The sequence below is a fragment of the Saccopteryx leptura genome, chromosome 3 (assembly GCF_036850995.1).
Source record: "Saccopteryx leptura isolate mSacLep1 chromosome 3, mSacLep1_pri_phased_curated, whole genome shotgun sequence".
Taxonomy (NCBI): domain Eukaryota; kingdom Metazoa; phylum Chordata; class Mammalia; order Chiroptera; family Emballonuridae; genus Saccopteryx; species Saccopteryx leptura.
Window position 1 is genome coordinate 76,686,335 of NC_089505.1, and position 23,215 is coordinate 76,709,549.

General features: G+C 40.5%; 2 protein-coding genes across 2 annotated transcripts in view; one reads left to right on the top strand and one right to left on the bottom strand.

The window, feature by feature from the left end:
• The window catches only part of LOC136399327 (zinc finger protein 420-like), a 375,158-nt gene that overhangs the window by 111,847 nt on the left and 240,096 nt on the right, over positions 1-23,215 (top strand). The gene's annotated exons all lie outside the window — the stretch shown is intronic.
• LOC136398231 (zinc finger protein 665-like) lies at positions 10,734-19,687 on the bottom strand. Its single transcript, XM_066372595.1, is given in 3 exon segments — positions 10,734-14,245; positions 15,039-15,112; positions 19,654-19,687. Coding segments are annotated over 3 exon segments (2,133 nt in total). The 3' UTR covers positions 10,734-12,220.

The window sequence follows — 23,215 nt, forward strand, 5'->3', positions numbered from 1 at the left end:
AACCAATGTACTCTTGTTGATCAATGTCACCATCTTAAACTTAATTTCCTAAATAATAACTTAAAAAAGTGATTAATTCATGATGGAACTTGTTCATGCTCTCATGGAGCCTAGATGGAGAGAATGCACAGAAGCCTGGGGGCAAAGGAGAGAAGTATATAAGCTGCTGACCCTGATAATTGAGAAAAAGAGCCTGGGCCCTGGCCGGATAGCTCAGTAGGTTAGAGCATGATCTTAAAGTTCATAGGTTGCTGGTTTGATCCCTGACAGGGCGCATACAGGAACAGATCAGTGTTGTTGCCTCTCTCTTGCTTTCACCCTGCCTCTATCTAAAATCAATAAAATAAATATTTTTTTTAAAAAAAGAGCAAAAAAGGAAAGCCTGACTGTGGTGGCAGAGTTAATAAATCATCAACCTGGGATGCTGAGGTTGCTGGTTCAAAACCCAGGGCTTGCTGTATCAAGGCACATATGGGAAGCCACTGCTATGACTTGATGCTCCCCACTTTTCCACTCTCTTCCTCTGTCTCTCTCCCCTCTATCTAAAATCAATAAATGGAATTAGCCTGACCAGACAGTGGCACAGTGGATAGAGCGTTTGACTGGGATGTGGAAGACCCAGGTTTAAGACCCCGATGTTCGCCAGCTTGAGTGTGGGCTCATCTGGTTTGAGCAAAAATTCACCAGCTTGGACCCAAGGTCGCTGGCTCAAGCAAGGGGTTACTTGGTCTGCTAAAGGCCCACAGTCAAGGCACATATGAGAGAGCAATCAATGAATAACTAAGGTGTCGCAATGCGCAATGAAAATCTAATGATTGATGCTTCTCATCTCTCTCCGTTTCTGTCTGTCTGTCCCTGTCTATTCCTCACTCTGACTCTCTCTCTGTCTCTGTAAAAAAAAAAAAAAAAAAAAAAAAAAATATATATATATATATATATATATATATATATGGAATTAAAAAACAGTAAGTGGAAACAACCTCACTAGACAGAAACATCAGAAGTAGAGAACTAAAGTTTGCGGGTCCTGAATCCACTGAAGTTAGGAGGAAAAGCAAACACAGCCTCTGTGCTGCTCTCCTGAACGCCCAAACCCAACACAACACCCTGTCACCTCCCCTGACCATCCCTGCTCCCCACTCTCACTAATGCATCCTGGGAGCTCTCCTCTCTGGGGCATGTCTGTGCCCCCCACTCACCTTTGCCTGTGTCTCTCCTAAGATCAAAGGGCTCCTCTTTTACTTCTGAAACTTGTTCCTTGAATCCACTTCTACTTCTGTGACTTTTAAGTAAACTTTCTGTTCTAAAAAACAAACAAACAAAAAAACCCCAAATGAATCAAGGAAGCTTCCTGCTAATCCCTGGGCTCCCCTTAGAATCACCTGCAGCAGCTAATTAAAACAACAATGTTGTTCTACCCAGAGTAGCTCTCCGTCTCTGGAGGAGGGCTCAAGTAATGTCCTTCCTTAAAACTCCTCAAGTGATCTAGTAAAAAAGTAGTAGTGACAGTTTAGCTTTAATATGCATGCAGATCCCATGGAAATGAGGGCTCCACTCGAAGCTGTGGTTCTGAGGGTCTGCAGTGATACCCATGATACGGCATCTTTATCTAGGACCTAGTGGTGACTGTGTTGCTCCCTCACAGCTGTTTTCAGCTGCACTGGCTGACAAGTACCAGGCCAGCACACCTCACCCTTCTGGATACTATGAGAGACTGGGACCTGCCCTCTGGGGACAATTTCTTCTTCTTTTCCAGGCAATTGCAGAAATTATTTTAAAAACAACAAACAATAAATGCTGAAAACATGGAAAAAAGGTTAGCTATGAAAATATGTGCATCAAATTACACAATGAATACATAGGCTCAATAAGAACTAACATTCAGGTACTTCAGTGTTTTCACAGAGTGGACAGGGCGACTTGGAAACAGCTCCATGGTGGCACATAGTCACTAGTTCAACAAATCACATTAAAGAACAGAAAAAGCTGCTGAACGTTAGCCATGCTCATGACACAAAGTTCTGCCTGTTAAGATCATAGACATCTTTACCAAATGTACAGTGAAAGGCCTAAGATCGTTTACTGAGTATGAATGGATGTTTCAAATATGACAGACAGTAGAAAAAAATGCAGGGCTCAGAATGTAAACTAGACACAATATATTTAAAGAAAAAAATATGGAATCTTATTTTTTACACAACAGACAGACAGACAGAGAGAGGAAGGGACACAAAAGGACAGACAGACAGTAAGGAAAACGGAAGCATCAATTCTTTGTTGCAGCAACTTAGTTGTTTACTGTTTGCTTTCTCATATGTACCTTGATGGGAAAAGGGGAGGAGCCCTTCAGCCAAGTCAGCGACTTTGACCTCAAGTCAGCAACCTTCAGATTCAAGCCAGTGAACTTTGGGCTCAAACCAGTGACCATGGAGTCATGTCTATCATCCCATGCTCTAGCAGGTGAGCCCACAATAATCTGGGGCCCTTGATGTTTTGAACCTGAGTCCTCAGAGCCCCAGGGACTCACTCTATTCACTGTGCCATGACATTGTCAGGTAGTATCTTTCTTAATGTAATAATTTTTATGGTCAAAGTTTTAAAGAGTTGAGTCTACCTCATATTGGGCAAAGAATATTGGCCCTGGCCAGTTGGTTCAGGGATACAGCGTTAGCCCTGTGTGTGGAAGTCCCAGGTTCGATTTCCGATCAAGGCACAAAGGAGAAGCGACCATCTGCTTCTCCACCCCTCTCCCTTTTCTTTCTCTCTTACCCTCCTGCAGCAATGGCTCAAATGCTTTGAGGAAGCTGGTCAGGAGAGCTGAGGATGACTCCATGGCTTCCCTCAGGTGCTAAGACAGGTTGCCAAGCAATGGGGTACAGGCCTCAGATGGGCGAAGCATAGCCCCAGGGAGCTTGCCCAGTGGATCCCTGTTGGGGCACTAGCAGGAACCTGTTTTGGCCTTTGCCTGCCTTCCTCTCACTTAATTAAAAAAAAAAAAAAGAATATTAAACACTGGTTATGTGATATCATCAATGCTTATTTCAGAAGTTAATGACTATTTACAGGAAAGCAAATATTCAACAGACTAAGATTTATCTCAATATCAACAAGTTTTTCAGAAAATGAATTCAATATGAGATATAGAATGAAAAAGGGAAACCCATTGGAGAAAAAAAAGACTCAATTCTTTCAATATTCCTTGAAAAGCTTCACATGTTCACAGTCATTTCTTGTTCCAGATCCCCTCCCTATTGCCATCCCAGGAGATGAGAAGAGACCCATGACCTACAGAGAAAGCTCACCCCTTGGAGTGAACAAGGGCTTGAATTAAAAGCAAATGATCAGCCTGGCCAGGTGGTGGTGCAGTGGATAGAGCGTTGGACTGGGATGCAGAGGACCCAGGTTTGAGACCCCCGAGGTCACCAGCTTGAGCATGGGCTCATCTGGTTTGAGCAAAGCTCACCACCTTGGACCCAAAGTTGCTGGCTTGAGCAAGGGATTACTCTGTCTGCTGTAGCCCCACAGTCAAGGCACATATGAGAAAGTAATCAGTGAACAACTGTGTTGCAACGAAACACTAATGATTGATGCTTCTCATCTCTCTTCGTTCCTGTCTGTCCCTATCTATCCCTCTCTCGACTCTCTCTCTGTCTCTGTAAAAATAAATAAGTAAATAAATAAAAAGGAAATGACCATAAAATTCACAAGCCCTATAAACTAAAAATTTGTAATTCTCTTTCAAATCTTTTTAAGTAAAACAATTCAACAACTGTTAACCAGATTACAAAACCACAGGCTTGGTATATCACAACCAAATCATGCACATCCCATCAGCTCAACATGCAGCAGGTTCATGCTCCCTTTTTCCAGCTTCAAGGTACTTCTGTCTATGGGCCTGTTTGTGGCTCTTTCTGGGTCTTGGCACAGTTCCTATTCTGATTCCCCATCCCCCTCCGCTGCTCTTTCTCCCCTTTTCTCTATTCCTGTCCCAACACCGGTTCCGAGAAACTCTTGAAACTTATTTCTTCTTCAGACGCTCTATCTCCACAATGTTTGTGATTGTTCCCATCACCATGGATGCATGTCAGCATCTTTGTCCCCTCCCCACCTCCGCCAAGCCTGTGTCTCCACTGTTTCCCCTGTTCGTATTTCCCATCCCCCGCCCCCTGCAGGATGCCTCTAAGAGCTGTTTCTCCCTCGGCTCCCTCATCCCTAAACCCCCTTTCTATCCCTACTCGTTCCCCCAGCTCTCCTCCTCTGAGCTACTCGCTCCTTCTGAAGTGCCCCGTCCCGCGCCCCGACTTCTGCTCCCCAGCCCCCTCCCTGCGCCCTTCTCTCCGGGCCCCTCCCTCTCCTCAGGGTTTCTCCCTTTTCTTCCCCTCGCGCTCCTTTCCCCGGTTACTGTCACTCTCCTCGTCGCGGTCCCGTCCCCCCCCCCCCGCACCCCCACGTTGCCGTCTCTTCATGGTCCCTCACTGACCTCTCCTCCCCCTCCCGTGTCTCTCTCCGTCCCCTGACCCCTCCCAGCCCCGCTCTGCGCGTCCCGGGGACCCCTTCGCTGTCCCCACTTCCACACAGCCCTCCCCGCATGGAATCTGGTCATTTTTTAAAAAATAAAACATCATAAAAAAAATAAATTAAAAAAATAAAACATCATTCAGACTTAAATGTAAATAAAACGTAAAAAATGTAAGTTATTTATTCTTTCTCTGTGGACCGGTACCAAATGGTCCCCGGACCGTACTGGTTTGCGACCCGAGGGTTGGGGACCACTGTTCTATAGCATTGATAGCGAAGGCAAGCAAGCATTCCACAAGACCCAGAGAGCCACTGCAGCAGCCAAAGCCAGAAAATTTAATTCTTAGTGAACCACAAGAAGGAGAAGCTCTGGCTCCCCCACCTTACATGTTGGAAGGCTTTACCCTTCCACATCTGGCTCCCCATCCACCTCAGAGACTGCTACTGACTCAGGCCTGTCATCGCCAGGTCTATTAAGCCTCACCTGGGCGGGGGTGCTTCTTACCGCTCTGTATGAACCAGGCCCAGGCTCTTCTCCCCTAGCTGGGGAGGCTGTGCTCAAAGACAGGGCCTGAAGTGCAAATGCCTTTGAGAGGAGTAAGAAACACAGTAAAGTAGCTGACAAAATTTATGTCAACAAAGAGGTTGCAAACGGGCAGGAAGATAAGTGCCGAATAAAGAAAAAGAATTCATAGTGGCAGCCCTTCAACAGAAGGGAAAATGAAAATCTCCCTCGTTCAAAAAAGGGAAGAAGAGAGGCAAGGGCAAGAAAGAGCAGTCAGGCAGAGCTCCCCTGCGACGTGATCAGTGTGCCATCTGCCGGGAACCAGTCTTGGAAAAATGAATGTCCCAACCGGAACTAGGGGAAGGTGTGCTTGCCAGCCACCTCCCAAGGGGAAGGCGCGCTGTTCAACATAGCTGGGGAGTCCTTCTTGGACTGAAGGTGACCAGATTCAGGGGCCCCACTGAGCCTATGGTCTCCATGGTGATAAGGAGCAAACAGATGGACTTCCTGATTGATACAGGCGCTAAACACTCAGTGGTGACTCAGCCAATAGTTCTACTCTCCAACCATAAAGTGGACATTGTAGGAGCCACAGGAAAACAGGCAGAACAGGCATTCCGCCTGCCCCATAAGTGTACAATATAAGGTTATAAAGTTATGCGTCAGTTTTGTACATGCCTGACTGTCCAGCACCTCCGCTGGGGCATGATCTGCTAAGCAAACTGAGAGCTACTATCTGTTTTGCTGACAATGGCTGGCTAGACTTGCAGGTGCCTAAGTCTGGGCTTCTTTTAACTCCAGAGAGGAGGAATGGAGAATTTTTGCTACTGAGCCTGGGAAGCCACCCAGGCAGAGGCTAACCCAGAAATGGCCGAGGATATAGGCAGAAGATAATCCCCCCACACACCGGCTGGCAATAAAGCAAGTGCCAGTGTGGATAGAGTTAAAGCCTGAAGCACTGCCTGTTAGCCAAAAACAATACCTGATTCCTAGGGGGCATTAGAAGGAATCCAGGTGCATTTACAGAGGCTAAAGGAGCATGGCATTATTATCCCAGGCCAGTCACCCTGGAATAATCCCACTCCTCTGCTCCCTGTCAGAAAACCAGGGACCAATGATTATTGGCCATTACAGGACTTGAGGGTCATAAATGAGGCAGCAATGACTGCAGCCAACAGTGCCAAATCTGTACACACTCCTAAGCCTCCTCCTTGCTCAAGGCTCATAGTTCACTTGCTTGGACTTAAAATATGACTTTTTAGTACAAGACTGGCTCCTAGGGCCCAGGAACTGTTTGCCTTCCACTGGGAGGACTCAGCTACAGTGGCAAAGACAGTACTCTTGGACTAGGTTCCCGCAAGGGTTCAAGAACTCCCCTGAAAACCTTGGGGACACCCTTGCTCTTGACCGCCACATTGGGTGTGTTTTACTTCAGTACGTGGATGACCTGTTGTTGGCTCACTAGACTCTCCAAGGATGTGCTCAAGCATAGGCTCCCAGCTTGAGCATGAGATCATAGACATGATCCCCTGGTTGATGACTTAAAGCCCAAGGTCGCTGGGTTGAGCAATGAGTCACTGGCTCAGCTGGAGGCCCCCAGTAGAGGCACATATAAGAAAGCAATCAATAAACAACTAAAGTGCTGCAATTACAGGTTGCTGACTCTCATCTTTCTGTCCCCATCTCTTCCCTCTGTCTTAAAATTTAAAAAGGATGTACATTCTAAACAAAATGAAGACAAAATGCTCTCTAAACCTAGAGGCTATGTCAGATTTGTTTTTCTAATGATCACAAGAAAAAAAATTAATGTATGGATAATGTCCTTCAATACACTTCAACATTTCTCACTAGACTACTGGGAAATGGAACAACTCCCATCAAGGTGAGGGCCTGTAATGAAACAAAAGCCATAAAGACACTGTTGCAAGTAGTGAGTGAAAGACACAAAACATCAGTAGATGCATATAAATATGAACGTTGCACACAGTGAGTCTATAGCTATATCAGTAAGCACAGGAGAGCAGTATTCAATATCTAGTTTCTGCGATTTGTACCGATGCAGGATAGGACACAAGAGCCAATAAATTTTGGTGCTTACACTTTAAACTCCTCACACCTGAAATTTCTACTAATGGTGGTAGATCACTTGAAATACACTCAAGGCACAAGTGCTAATGGACATACCTCTTGCCATTCAGTGAACATAGAAAACGTCATGTCCAAACGTGATGTTTTGCCAGACCAGTGCTGGGCAAGTGGGTAGAGCAGTAACATGGGACACTGAGGTCTCTAATTTGGAATCTCATGGCCGCTGGCTAAAGTACAGGTTCATAAACGTGATCCTAAGGTTACTGGCTAATGCAAGGGGTCACTGGCTTGGCTTCAGCCCCTCAGACTGACACACGTGAGAAGCAATCAATAAACTAAAGTGACACAACTACAAGGTGATGCTTCATATCTCACTTCCTTCATGAGAAAGGATGGGAAAATGTTTCAACCCAAGGCTGCCATGATTTCCAGATTTGGCTAGAAAGAATGACCAACACTTGGCTACATTTATAACTGAGAATCAAACCTGTTAAACTTGTTTTGGTTACACTTAAGTAAAGCAGAAGTCAGTAATGTAACACTGAAAAATTCAGGACTGAAATGAAAATTGAGACCAGGAAGATCATTTTAATTCTCAAATATGCAAATGCCATTTTGTTATTTAAGAAATATCCATCTTCACACTAAAAAACAAAGGGTTCAATGTGAAAACATAACTTGTGGGCTACATACTTTGGGAAATAAATGTAAAATATTCATGTAATTCTGATGTTTCACTGTTAGAAAGATTTCAAATTACAAATTAAAACCCACAGATCTTGGATGGCTAAAGAGGGAGAGAGAAAGCAGTGCGATACTATTGCAACAGAACTTTAATGAAGTGGCTCTGATGTCTAAAGCTGAGAAAAAAAATAAAAATGAAAAGAAACAGGAAATGGAAAACAAATTTAATTGAATTTAGAGAGGGAGGAACTTTAATCTGATGCTGCATATGCCCTGACCAGGCATCAAACCTGCAACCTCTGTGCTGGGATGATGCTCTAACCAAATGAGCTATCCAGGAAGGGATAAAACAAATTTTATTTTCCCAAGTTGAGCCAGTTGTGCAGCCTGGGAACAGGTGTCCTCACTTCACATGCAGAGTTCATGTCAACTTGGCACTCTGGGTGTTCATCATCTCCCACCTGGTCCCACAGCCTCACTGCTACTGGGATTCGGGCCTCTTCATTACAGAGCATCTGTTAGAGTGACAGCACTGTCCTGTGTGTTCACTTCATGTAAATGTCAGAAGAACACAGTGATAGGATGTCAACTAGTACTCAGATAAACCCATTGGCAGAGACCAAAAAATTACCTGGATAACATCACTAACAAAGAGAATAATTTAAAAACATTGATATGTTTTCTCCAATGGAAAAATGAAATAATACTAAACAGAATGAAACTTTGTATAATCTCTGTGAAATTACCTGTAATTTCCAGTTGATTTCTCTACGCTACTACACTCTGCACAGAAAGCATCAACACACTGTTGACCGCTTCAGTTAACCCATGATCTCATGCCCAAATGTTGACTACTCATGAGATAACTAGTGTTTTCATGCCCAAATGTTGTTGACCAGTCACAAGGCAACTCGTGTTTGCACTTTCATTACCTATTTCAATTTTTGAAACTCAGGGTAATATAGCATTATTGTGTTTGTGACTCTTCACCCTGACAGTCGAAGTTCAAAAAACAGCACTCTGTTCTATATTCTCACCCAGATTTTTTTTTTTTTTGTATTTTTCTGAAGTTGGAAATGGGGAGGCAGTCAGACAGACTCCCGCATGCACCCGACCGGGATCCACCTGGCATGCCCACCAGGGGGCGATGCTCTGCCCATCTGGGGCACTGCTATGTTGCAACCAGAGCCATTCTAGTGCCTGAGGCAGAGGCCACAGAGCCATCCTCAGCAACCGGGCCATCTTTGCTCCAATGGAGCCTAGGCTGCGGGAGGGGAAGAGAGACAGAGAGGAAGGAGAGGGGGAGGGGTGGAGAAGCAGATGGGCACTTCTCCTGTGTGCCCTGGCTGGGAATCGAACCCGGGACTCCTGCACGCCAGGCTGATGCTCTACCACTGAGCCAACCGGCCAGGGCCTCACCCAGATTTTTTATCTTCTCACTCCTCCAGGCTTGAGCCTGCAAAACTGAAGGTATGGTAAACAAAAACAATCAGTGTCGCACTGTCTACACTTGGACTATCTTCTAACCGCTCACAGATTGAACATACATATCAAAAATATTGTAAAATCTCTGTCATGTTCAGTTTATTATAGGAAAAGTAACTTTTCTTAATATTTAGGTTTTTATCACAATTATAGTATTGCAAAATTTTCAGCCATGACAGATCGTGAAGGTGAAGAACTTATCAATAAATTATATGGGCACTTTATCTGATTGTCCTAGTGATTTTGAAATATATTGTAGTAATGGAGAAATTGATAGATTATCAGAAGACAGTAATGAGGCAGATAGTCCACAAAAATGACAAAAAGAAATATAATAAAATCTGATAGTAAAAGTGATTTTGAAGAAAAGTGAATTGAAAATTGTATTACACCAACTTTGAAGGATTATTCAAATATTTTGAGTGTAACTGCTGACCTTTGTGATCCACAGAACATAAGTAATGGAATTACCTTTTAGTGACAAGATTTTTGATTTAGTTGTTTCTCAAACCAATTTATACCACCATCAAATGGAACAATTTTACAAAAAAATCTACTAAAACTGTACCATGGTTGAAAGTTACCAATACCAATTTAAAGAAGTTTTCTCGGTTTGTTGATATTGATGAGACAAAACAATCACATTTTACTGGTCAATGGAGCATTTGGTTGAAGCTCCAATATTTCCTAAAACTATGAGCAGAAAAAGGTTCGAGCAAATTCTTACACTTTTTTTATCGTAGTGATAATTCACAAAATATATCTAATGAAGACAGACTGTATAAAATTAGGCCTCTTTTGGATTACTTTCTTCTAAAATTTCAGTCTGCATGTACCTAAGCAGGAATTATGCCTAGGTGGAGCAATGATACCACATGGAGGACATATCACCTTCAGAACATATAATCTGGCAAAAATAATAAAACATGGGATTTTAGTGAGAATGCTTTCTGAAAGTGAGAGCGGATACATTTGCAACTTTGAGATGTATTTGGGTGAAGGCAAAAGGCTGCAAGAAACTATATTATCTGTCTTAGAGCCATAACTTTATTCTTGGCATCATGTATACCAGATAATTACTGCAACAGCGTTTCTACAGCTGAAATGTTATTAGAAAAGAAAACGTTAATTTGTGGCACCATAAGAGAAAACCGTGACTTGCCAAAAGTACTAAAAGAAAAGTCAAAGAATATTCAGACAGGAAAAATGACGTTTTTATGGAAAGAACCCATTGTCCTTATAGCATGGAAAGATAAAAGACTAGTGAATATAATATCAACTATCCACGATGCCTCTATGAAAACAACTGGAAAGCAAAAAAGAAATTCTATGAAAGATATAGTTAAACCTGCGTGCACAGACTACAACAAATCCATGAAAGGAGTCAATTTAGCAGACCAATATTTGGCAAACAGCAGTATATTTTGAAAAAAGTATAAGTGGTCTAAAAAAGTAGCATTCTTTCTGATCAATTGTGCTTTATTCAATGCATTCAAAATTTACTGTGATTACAACAGACAAAATAAAATAAGATACAAAAAGTTTCTACTTGAAGTAGCTAGGGAATGGGTATCTGCTGGTTCAAATGAAGGCTGCTCAGAACCTAACACGTCTTCTGGTACTTCTAGAAAAACTTCTTACATTGATTCACTTTTTAGACTTTCAGGGCAACTAAAACACAACATTTTAGAAAAAATAGTCACTGGTGTGTAAAGTGTGCATTTCAAAATGAAAGCACAGTGAAACCAGATATATTTGCAAAACATGTTGCATGCCATTACACATAATGGAGGCTCCATGGCCTCCACCTCACCTGCTAGAATGGCTCCAGTTGCAATGGAGCAACATCCCAGATGGGCAGAGCATCACTCCCTGGTAGGCATGCTGGGTGGATCCCGGTTCGGTGCATGCGGGAGGCTGTCTCTCTGCCTCCCGCTTCTCACTTCAGAAAAATACAAAAGAAATAAACAAAAACTAAAAGAGCGAGACTTTGTTAAGATATGCAGAGAACTTATTTAAGGGCTATACATGGTGAAAGTTCTGATGTGTGAGAAATTCTGTTGCTACCAGAGTTGGCGAGTAAGGTTTGTATACTGTGTAAAGTTTTCTCATGTTCTTTATGTCTGTTCCTCTTCTATGCAGTATTAGTAGATGTTGAGTAAGATATGAATAAGGACAAAGACTTTGGAATATAAATTGCACTTTAAGGCTTAATTCTGATGCTCAGTGAGTCTTGAACAAAGGTTAAATATTTTGTCAAATTACTGATTTTAACTGGTTCTCTCCATCGTAAATTCTGCAATGTTAAGCAAGTTTTCAGCACAAGTAAAAGGCTTTGTCACATACTTTACAATTGCAAGGTATGTATTTGTCTCACAGGTATGTATTCTGTTGTTCAGAAAGATGAAAGAAGACATTTCAGGTTTTTCCACAAACTCCACATTTGTAAGGCTTCTCTTGCAAATGAATTCTCTAGTGTTTAGTAAGATTCCCCTGTCAAGCAAAAACCTTACTACTCCCTACAAATGTAAGGTTTCTTTCCAGCATAAACTCTCTGACTTTGACTAAGGTTTCAGGACTGGCCAAAGGCTTTGCCACATTCACCACACTTAAAGGGCTTCTCACTTTGTAAACCTTCTGATGCTGAGTAAGATTTGATGACCTTTGAAAGGTTTTGTCACATTCTCTACATTTGTATGATTTCTCTCCCATGTGAATTGTTTGATGTACAATAAGCTGTGACTTCCACATAAAGGTTTTTCCAATTTCTAAACATTAATGAGACCTCTCTCCAGTATAAATTTTCTGATGTTCAGTAAGGGTCCCAGAACAACTAAAAGCTTTGCTGTAGTCTCTGCATTTGTAAGGTCTCACTCCAGTATGTGCAGTAAGACCTGGACAGCAGAAAAAGTCCTTGTCACATGATTCACACTTGTATGACTACTCTCTAGTATGAATACTCTGGTATTCAGTAAGGTGTGAGAAAAAGCTAAACACTTTGCCACATTCTCTACATTTTTACAGTTTTTTTTCTATGTGAATTCTTTGATGTATAATAAGCTTTGAGTTCCATATAAAGGTTTTGCCACATTCTAAACATTTATGAGATCTTTCACCAGTATGAACTCTCTGATGATCTTTAAGAGCTGAGGAACTTGTAAAGGTTTTGTCACATTTCAAACATTTATGACACCTCTGACCAGTATGAACTTTCTGATGTTTATTAAGAGCTGATGAACTTCTAAAGGCTTTGCCACATTCTCTACATTTGTATGGTTTCTCTCCTGTGTGAGTTCTTTGATGAATAGTAAGAGTAGAGGAATGGTTAAAAGCTTTGCCACATTGCCTGCATTGGTATGGTTTCTCTCCTGTGTGAATTCTTTGATGTACAGTAAGGTATAATTTCTGGATAAAGGTTTTACCACATTCTAGGCATTTATGAGACCTCTCTCCAGTATGAATTTTCTGATGGTTAGTCAGAGTTGAAGAATGGCTAAAGGCTTTGCCACATTCTCGACATTTGTATGGTTTCTCTCCTGTGTGACTTTTTTGATGCTTAACAAGAGCTGAGGAATCATTAAAGGCTTTGCCACATTGCATGCAATTGTATGGTTTCTCTCCCAAGTGAATTCTTTGATGTACAGTAAGGTGTAATTTCCGGATAAAGTTTTTGCCACATTCTAAACATTTATGAGACCGTTCTCCAGTATGAATTTTCTGATGGTTAGTAAGAGTTGAAGAATGGCTAAAGGCTTTGCCACATTCTTGACATTTGTATGGTTTCTCTCCTGTGTGACTTTTTTGATGTATAGTAAGAGCTGAGGATTGGTTAAACGCTTTGCTACATTGTCTGCATTTGTATGGTTTCTCTCCTGTGTGAGTTCTTTGATGTATAATAAGAGCTGAGGAATAGTTAAAGGCCTTGCCACATTGTCTGCATTCATATGGTTTCTCTCCTGTGTGAATTCTTTGATGTATAAGAAGCTTTGAGTGCCACATAAAGGTTTTTCCACATTCTGAACATTTATGAGACTTCTGTCCAGTATGAATTCTCTGGTGTTCAGTAAGAGTTATGGAATGGCTAAAGGCTTTCCCACATTCTCGACATTTGTAGGGTTTCTCTCCTGTGTGACTTCTTTGATGTATACTAAGAGTTGAGGAACGACAAAAGGCTTTGCCACATTGTCTGCATTTGAATGGTTTCTCTCCTGTGTGAATTCTTTGATGTATAGTAAGCTGTGAGTTCCGCCTAAAGGTTTTTCCACATTCTAAACATCTAGGAGACCTCTCTCCAGTATGAATTCTCTGATGGTTAGTAAGAGTTGAGGAATGGCTAAAGGCTTTGCCACATTGCCCACATTTGAATGGTTTCTCTCCTGTGTGAGTTCTTTGATGTATAATAAGGTGTGAGTTCCACCTAAAGGTTTTATCACATTGTAAACATTTATGAGACCTCTCTCCAATATGAATTTTCTGATGGTTACTAAGAGCTGTGGAATGACAAAAGTCTTTGCCACATTCTCTGCTTTTGTAAGGTCTTACATCAGTGTGAATATTTTTCTCATGTAAAGTAAGACCTGGATGCCAATTAAATATTTTACTATATTCTTGACATTGATCAATTTTTTCTCCAGTATGGGTTTCTCTAAGTCTATTTATATTAAATTTTTCACTGAAAGCTCTCAAATTATAATTGTAAGCTTTGTCCTCAGTATTAATATTCTCATTTTCAATATGATTTGATGATTTCTTAAAAGATTCAACACATTTACATTGTTCATTTGTCTTCTTTACAATATGAATAACCTGATGGATACTGGAATGTGACGTTTGGTCAAACACTTTTCCATGTTTATAATGGTTCTCTGGAAACAGAGTTTTCTCATTTTGATTAGAAATTGATTCTTGGTTAAAGTTTTTCCAGTGTTCATTGTATTGATAATTTATGTTTCCATTTTGTGTACTCTGGTAATCATTAAAGAGAGAAAGGCCTTTAGTGAAAACTATAATTTCATTTAACATAAATACATATTCCCAAATAACTACTCTGTTAAACCTATTATACCATGATTGTTCTATAAAACATGCTGCCAAGTTTATGAAAATTATAGACATTGATATGAAAAAAATGTTATTTCTTGGTGAAGAAGAATTTCTTGTTAATGGTTTTGCCAAATTGATCATATTTGAATTTTAAATGTCATTATAAATCTCTAAATGTTAGAAATCATTGACAGAATGTTTAATCTCACTATACATTTTAAACAAATTAAATGAGTATTCACACTAAAGATTACATACATTTCTACGTTTTTCAGATTTTCTTTCCGGAATTTAATAGTAGTAAAAACTAGTTTTTGATCTTCACATTTAGAAATACATTGATATGCAATTTAAATAACTAAAAGAGGGGGTTTCAAAAAATGTATAATATTTCTGACCTATTTAAAAAACAAGGTTCTAATTAAAAAATATTTGTCATGCCTAGGCCTGATACCTCAGTTGGTTAGAGAGTTACTGCATTATGGAAAGGTTTTAGTCTCAATTTTTGTCAGGGCGCATAGAGAAATAAATCAGTGTTTCTATCTGCCCGTTTCTGTCTCTATATCTCCTTCTAACCCTTTCTCTATAAAAAACAAATAACTGCCCCCAGGTAGTATTTTCCATATTAACAACCTTTCTTTTCAGAAAATTCTTCCTAAAATTCCAAGGCTTTCATTAAGTATACCTTATCAAAACCACACCTTCCATATCTTACCGGTATTGTTTTACAGAAGAAATCTTCTGTTCTTGCTTTCTCTAACATGGTCTGGTTGTCTTCTAATGGCATAACTGAGAGACACAAAATAAATGTTCACAGTTATGGCACAAAGGTGAGTGAACATACCTAAATTGCTGAACAAATTACATTTTGAGTACTCTACAAGCAGGTTAGGAGTCCAAAGCAAGACCAAGAAAGGTAACAATGAGGAAACTCACATCAGAGAGAGATGAAAAGTTGCTTTCATTCTGACAATCTCTGCTCAAATACCCTAGCTCACAACGGCAATATTATAAGAAAATTCCCAATTCCCAGTGACTTCTTAGAAGAGAAAGATGACAGTATTGTGTGTTCAATGAACTGGCTGCTTTTCTGCTTCTTGAGGGTGTTCTTCATGACACAGAGTGCTAAGAGAATGGCAGTACACAGTGAATGCACTGTACTGACTACTAAAATAAGGAATTGTGCCAACACGCAGACTGCAGTACTGAAGACTGATAAAAATAAAAAATGCCAGACCAGTGGTGATGCAGTAGACCAAAGTGTCAACGTGGGATGCTGAGGTCCCAGGTCTGAAACCCCATAGTCTCTGGCCTGAGTGCCAGCTCATCTACCTCGAGCTCTGCCTCACCAACTTGTCTGCAAGGTCACCAAATTGAAAGTGAGATCATCTCTATGATCCCATGGTTGCTAACTTGAGCCCAGAGTCACAGGGTCACCTAGGAGCTCAGCTGAAGCCCCCAGGTCAAGGCACATATAATAAGCAATCAATGTACCAATAAAAAGTGCCTCAAAAAAACCCAAAAAAACAAAAAAAAAGTGCTTCAAATAGGAGTTGATGCTTCTCATCTCTATCCCTGTTGTCTCATAAAAAAAAATTAAAGGGAGCAAAAAAGAGATAAAAAATGTAAATGATAAATGTGAAGATATAAATGGATTAATAAAGAATGAAATCTTAGCATTTGTAAAAGCATAGACACATATAAAATATATTGTGTTAAGGGATATAAGTCAGGTAAAAATATATATACCCATAATGTCATTTATATATGGAATAAAAACAACAATATAACCCTAGCCAGCTAGCCCTCTCTGTCTCTCTCTTCCCCTCCCACAGCCAAGGCTCCATTGAACTAAAGTTGGCCCGGGTGCTGAGGATGGCTCTATGGCCTCCACCTCAGGCACTAGAATGGCTCTGGTTGCAACAGAGCAACACCCCAGATGGGCAGAGCGTCTCTCCCTCGTGGGCATGCTGGGTTGATCCCGGTCAGTCGCATGCGTGAGTCTGTCTCTCTGCTTCCCCGCTCCTCACTTCAGAAAAAGAATTTTTAAAATAAAAATAAAGAAATAACAACATACATGAATCATCACACCACAAACAGACTCACAGGTACAGAGAACAAAGTGATGGCTGCCAGAGGGCAGGGGACTTGAGAAACTGGTTCAAAAAGATGAAGCAATAAAGAACACATTGGAAGTTACAGAGTGGTTATGGGATTTAAGTCCAGCAATGTAGTCAATAATATTGTAACAATTATGCTGTGTACAGGAAACATCACAGGGAACACTTTCACACTTTCGAAAGTATATTAAGGACTAACCACTATGTTGTAAAGCTGAAAGTAATTAAAGGTACTACTGAGCCTGAACAGGTGGTAATGCAGTAGATAGAGCATTGGACTGGGATGCGGAGGACCCAGGTTTGAAACCCTGAGGCAGCCAGCTTGAACATGGGCTCATTTGGCTTCAGCATAAGATCACCAGCTTGAAAGTGGGGTTTCTGGCTTGAGCATGGAATCATAGACATGATCCCATGGTCATTGGCTTGAGGAAGGGATCATTCGCACTCCTGTAGCCACCTGGTCAAGGCACATATGAGAAAGCAATCAATGAATAACTAAGATGCTGCAAAGAAGAACTGATGTTTCTCATCTCTCTCTTCCTGTCTGTTTTTATCTGTCCCTGTCTCTCACTCTGTTTCTGTAAAACAACAACAAAATAAAGCACTACTGAATAAAAGAAAATAAAAAATGAGATTAGAAAATTTATCCCTAGAATTCTGAATACTATATGAGTTTCACTTATAAAAATTTCTTAGACAATGCAGTCAAATCATTCAAATATAACTGTAAAAGATAACTGTAATAAAGTAACATTTAAATGACATGAGAACCTTTTTCAGGCTTAATGTATTTCAACTACTCTTACACAAAATGTATAGGTTGTAATGCACCTCACAGAAAAAAAATAAATGTTCATTTCTAAGTAAAGAAATTTCTAGAAAGTTGTAAAATATTTTAAAAAAACAACGTAGTCTTTCAAATTAAGTACACCATGATAAAGGTACATGTGGAGAAAGCAAGTGAAAAACCTCATCATTGATATCACCTGAAGTTAATTAAGAAACAAAGCCTCTTTCTAAATATAAAATGCTTAATAACTCTGTAACCCACTTCTTACCCCAAACGAATATTCCAGCATGTCATATCAGCACTTGTGAATCCCAAAGTACAACTATGACAAAGATCTAATCAGAAAGTGAAAATCCAGCTTGACCAGGCAGTGGCGCAGTGGACAGAGCATCAGACTGGGACACGGAGGACCCAGGTTCAAAACCCTGAGGTCACCAGCTTGAGTGCGGGCTCATCTGGTTTGAGCAAGGCTCACCATCTTGAACCCAAGGTTGCTGGCTTGATCAAGGGGTCACCCAGTCTGCTGTAGCCCCTCAGTAAAGGCACATATGAGAAAGCAATCAATGAACAACTAAGGTGCCGCAACAAAGAATTGATGCTTCTCATCTCTCTCCCTTCCTGTCTGTCTGTCTTAAAAAGAAAAGAATAAACACAAAAGGACCCAGTCCTGGGCAGCTCTGGACTGGACAGGAGAGAATTACAGAATGACAGTGATGATGAAATAAGGTAACAGTGAACACTTCCATACCTGCTGGGATAAACTCTAGCAGGCATCCCCAAACTATGGCCCGCGGGCCACATGTGGCCCCCTGAAACCATTTATACAGCTACCGCCACACTTCCGGAAAGGGGCACCTCTTTCACTGGTGGTCAGTGAGAGGAGCACTGTATGTGGCGGCCCCCCAACGGTCTGAGGGACAGTGAACTGGCCCCCTGTGTAAAAAGTTTGGGGACCCCTGCGAGAGTCTAAGGTCACCTATGGCAGTAACTTATTGAAGGGCTCTATGAGACACATAGAGACATGAAATACTCTAACATGAAGAATTACGAAACACAGGCTGGAAATTTTTAATGTTAGTTCATAATAAACAAAAGGACATTTTAAAGTGAAACAGAGAATTAGATCTTTGCACTTTGGGGAAGTGCCTTATGTTGTGATGAAACCACCGAGTCTACACTCTCTAGGGTCTCATGAGAAACCTCTACAAAATTAGAAATGATAAACCTGAAAACATGACATCTGTCCCCAAGGTTCCTGAAATTTCTGCAGCCAATTCCAGGATCTCAACCACTTCCTTCATAAACTCTTACATGAGAAAAAACATCTCATACAGTTCCTCAGCTTCATGCACAGGTTTTCCCAGGTCCTCAAAGCCATGGAAGAGGAGCCAATCACAGCGGCCCTCAATCCAAGGGGAGGACCCCGCCCCCACTGCTAATGTGATGACGGAGGTCACTGAAGCAAAAGCAGAGTCCTGAGAGGACGCAGGAGCACAGGACGTGTTGGAGACCAGCTGTCCCTCTATGACAACAGGGATACACCTGGGCCTCTCACAGCCCTTTCCACTGCAGCAGCTTCCCAACCACACTGTAAGGTCTGCCCTCCTCTGTGACCTTTAGATCTCTCTCCTGTGTCATCTGCCTCCTCATCCCACCTACCTGGCTGGAAGGATACTGTTTTTTTTTTTTTCAATTCACATTGCAGAGCTCTTATATTTCCTCCAAAAAGAGAACTCAAACAGCCTGACACATGGTGGCACACTGAAGAGTGCTGATCTAGAACACTGATGTCCCAAGTTCAAAACCCCAAAGTCACTGGCTTGAGTGCAGGCTCACCAGTAGAGCATGAGATTATGGGACTGAGCATGACATGAATCCATGGTCACTGGCTGGAGCAAGTGGTCAGTGGCTCGGCTAGAGCCCCCAGGTTAAGGCACATATGAGAAGCAACCAGTGAAGAACTATGGTGACAGAACTACAAATTGATGTTTCTCACTTCTCTCCCTTATTCTGTCTCAAGAAAAAAAGAAAAAGAAAAAGGACCAGGACTGACTTACAGACAGCATAACACGTTTATTAAGAATGAAAACATAAGTTCTGACAGTTTCAATTTCCAATTTCGTTTATGCCCAGGTGAGGAGACATGGTTGATTATAACAGTATAGAAATTAATATTCCAAAATACAGTTTTCTGCTACACTTTAATTATTCTAGACAACACAGAAGTTTTCAGACACTGACTTCTGATTTATGTACAGCATGAAGCTTTTCTTTCTACACCAGTAAACCCCCATATTAGTTCCCTGAGGGCAGCTCTGAAATCAGCCATGCAAGGCAGAAGCCCAAAGGAGACATTCTCCTAATCAAGGAGACAAAGCCCTGTGAGTGCAGAATAAGCTCCAGAAGGAAGTCATCCTCACCCAGGGAGACCAGGTTCCTGTAGTTCTCCAACATCACATCCACGTACAGTTTCTGCTGAGCTGGGTCCAGGCATTCCCACTCCTCCTGAGAGAAATCCACAGCCACATCCCTGAAGGTCAAAGTCTCCTGAAAAAAAAAAAAGACACATTGTCAAAAGTCATAAGCAGGGTTCATAATGTCACCCTGTAGTGGAATAACGCATTGCATGGCCTTGGATGGGAACACAGTCAACAAGAAAAGAATGTTTTCCCAAGAAAATTGTTTTGTGACTTGAAGGCGGGTCACTGAAACAGGTCTATGTGACTGAAGGCAGTTGCTGGGCTTTTCTCAGTAAAACATTCTCATAAGATTTCTGTACCTTCCAAGGTTATTCCTTAAGATAAGGAGAGGAATGTTATGGGATCCATAGAAGCAATAGCAATTAATGCCTTCTGATATTATGTTGTTACTAAGCTATCTTGCAGGTGCACTCCATGTATTTTTAAGTAAAAGTTACACTTAATGTTATGCCAATTTCTCAGTAAACAAGCTTTTTGAAGTCTTGTGAATAAAATTAGGACACAGCATGAACTCGGGGCCATTTGCCTGAGCGAGCAGGGGTCCTTTGCTAGTCCTTGATGATTTTGTCTATCTCTCTCTCTGTGCCCCTGACTCACAACAACATTTGGGGCCTACTGTGGGGCCTTAAGAAGAGATTGGGAACAGATGGAACCCCGAAAGAGTAAGTTGGATGTGCTGTGTACATGAAACTTTTGGATAACTAGCAAAGTCATGGGAAATTCCCATTCATTACGGGACAATTACGTATTGTACAAATTTTAAAATCCCTTTTAAAAGGGTCTGGGATTCAGATAAAAGACAAGGTTTTGTTACGTCTTTTAAATATTGAATACTATTCAGAAACATTGTTATTAGTATACTCCTGAACATTGTGATCAATTGAATTTGAATGTTTGGCAACAAGTAGGAAAATCTTTAAGCTGTGTTCATCAGCATAGAGATCCACTTGATGCTAAATGTGGGCTGCTTATAATCTTATTGCTACAGCCCTGGACCTTTGCAATCAGATGGAGATTCTGTTAAAGACTTGAGTGAGGTTATTTTTAATGAGCCTGAAGAATTTGATTCAGCACAGAATGAACAGAATAATGACTTGGACAATACTATCTCTGCTTCTGAAGTTACTGATAATGTTAATGAAATTCAGCCATCCACAGGCTTTCATCCCTCTTTCTTAAAAAATGAGGGAGCCCCTATGGATGATGTTGCCTGTCTAAAACATTTATTAAGTAAAGTACAATTTACACTGGAACAACAGGAGAATGGAAATCAGTATACTGCTTATCCTGTTCAAAAGCAAGATATATGTGAGCCTACGGCTCCTCCAATTCAAGGTAAAAAATTAATTGGTACTGGCAGGGGAAGGATTTTTCAATTCCCTAAAATCTCTGAAATGCAACAGGTACTTATGCATCATGATGATTTAGAATCGAATTCTAGTAATTTTTCTGTATCTATTTTCCCAATTATTAGACAGCCTTTTCCTCTTAATGCTCCAGATCCTGGGGGAGGGCATAATATGCAATTTGAATTTACTTTCTTAAAGCTAGTCAAACAATCTGTTGCTACGTATGGACCTCAGTCCACATATGTTCAAGGTATTATCTCTTCCTATTGTAATAATCATTTAGTGATTCCTTTGGATTGGGATTTACTTGCTAGTACGGTTTTGGAACCAGGACAATATTTACAATTCAAATCTTGGTGGAGAGAGGAGGCTTTTCGAATATCTCCCACAAAGGCCAGGAATAATCCCCCCCAGGAGCTACTTTTGAAATGCTCATCGGTGTTGGCGCTTATGCAGCTATGGGACAACAAACTGGTTATCCTGATGCTGTTATGGCTCAGATTAGATCACTTGTCTTAAAGCCTGGATGCAAATTCATGGAGTTGAAGACAAGGAAGAAAAGCTTAAAACTTTACATCAGTTGGTACAAATTCAATTATTAATAGAATTAGGACATATAGAAGAATCATGAAGTCCTTAGAATTCTCTAGTCTTTGTAATAATAAAATAAAAAAATACTAATTTTCTTTGGTGTTTTAGCTACAATCATCTGAGCTATCGTTTTGTTTCTTTCTTATTCTTTGCCTGGAAACTGAGGCAGGAAACATGTGTTGCATCTGACTATAGAAAATATCCCAGCAGCTGCCAAGAGAATTTTCTTGGGGGAATTTTGTTTAGTCTCATCCATCATCAGTCCCTCTGTCAGAAAATGCCCTGATTAAAATCAGGCAGGCATCTTTCTAGTCTGACTGTGCTCTGAAATCCCGGGTTTCTCTTTGGTTTATCTAGTCTGGTTTGTCTGATTCTAATTTGTTTAGTTTTTGTTTGATGTTGTCTAAAATGTGATTTTTTTTAAATTTTATTTATTCATTTTTATTTTTATTTATTCATTTCTAGAGAGGAGAGAGAGAGAGACAGAGAGAGACAGAGAGGAGAGAGAGACAGGGGGAGGAGCTGAAAGCATCAACTCCCATATGTACCTTGACCAGGCAAGTCCAGGATTTCGAACCGGGGACCTCAGCATTTCCAGGTCGACACTTTATCCACTGCGTCACCACAGGTCAGGCTAAAATGTGATTTTTAAGGCCTGAATTGTGTTTATATACAACAATTAAAAATGCTGGCTTTTATATTGAAAAAAGTTTCATCCATATATTTTTTGCTTTAAAATTAGAAATTATAAGGAGCGCTCATTTAAATTTAAATTGAATAGAATATAGATCCTTAAGACTTGCTAATTTAGTTAATACATTGTAAGGTATATTCAAAGTTTGAAATCAAATAAGAATTCAAGTATTAGGATTAAAGTTATATGTTATACTTGTGTTTCTGTGTTGAAAATTGTCTTGTTTGTATGTAAAATATGCTCAAATTTGTAAAACTAAGGAATGAAACAAAATTAAGTCATTTTAAGAATTTATCTCAAGCTGCTTCAGACAGTTGGCTGCTTGTAAGGCAACATCCTGAAAAAGGAGGCACCGAGGAAAGCGGAAATTTAGTTCCTCTGATGCCCTATAATAGACTTAACAATACAAAAGACTTTTAGATATAGAAGCTAATACATCTCTTATTACTAAGCAACATTAGTTTTCTTTTTAGCCCACTTAGGCAGTAGTCACTAAGCTGCATGGCTTAGGAAAAGTCCCTAACAAAGCTCTAAGATTTCTTTTACAATAGGAAAATAACAAGGATCATTTGGCCTCTGATAAAGAAAAACATTTATCTTATAAATAATTAAAAGAGCAACTTTTTAAATTACATTTTTTATACTCTGACAAGGCATTTTTTATACTCACTATGACCAAATTTCTGTCAAAGCTCTTAAAAGAGTTAAAATCGGCTTGCTCCCAGTATAAAACTAACTGTCTTTATACGCAGGAACTGCTATCCTCCTTCATAGGCTCTGAATGGTTTTTTTTTTTTAATTCATTTTAGAGAGGAGAGGGAGAGACAGAGAGAGAGAGAGAGAGAGGAGAGACAGATAGAGAGAAGGG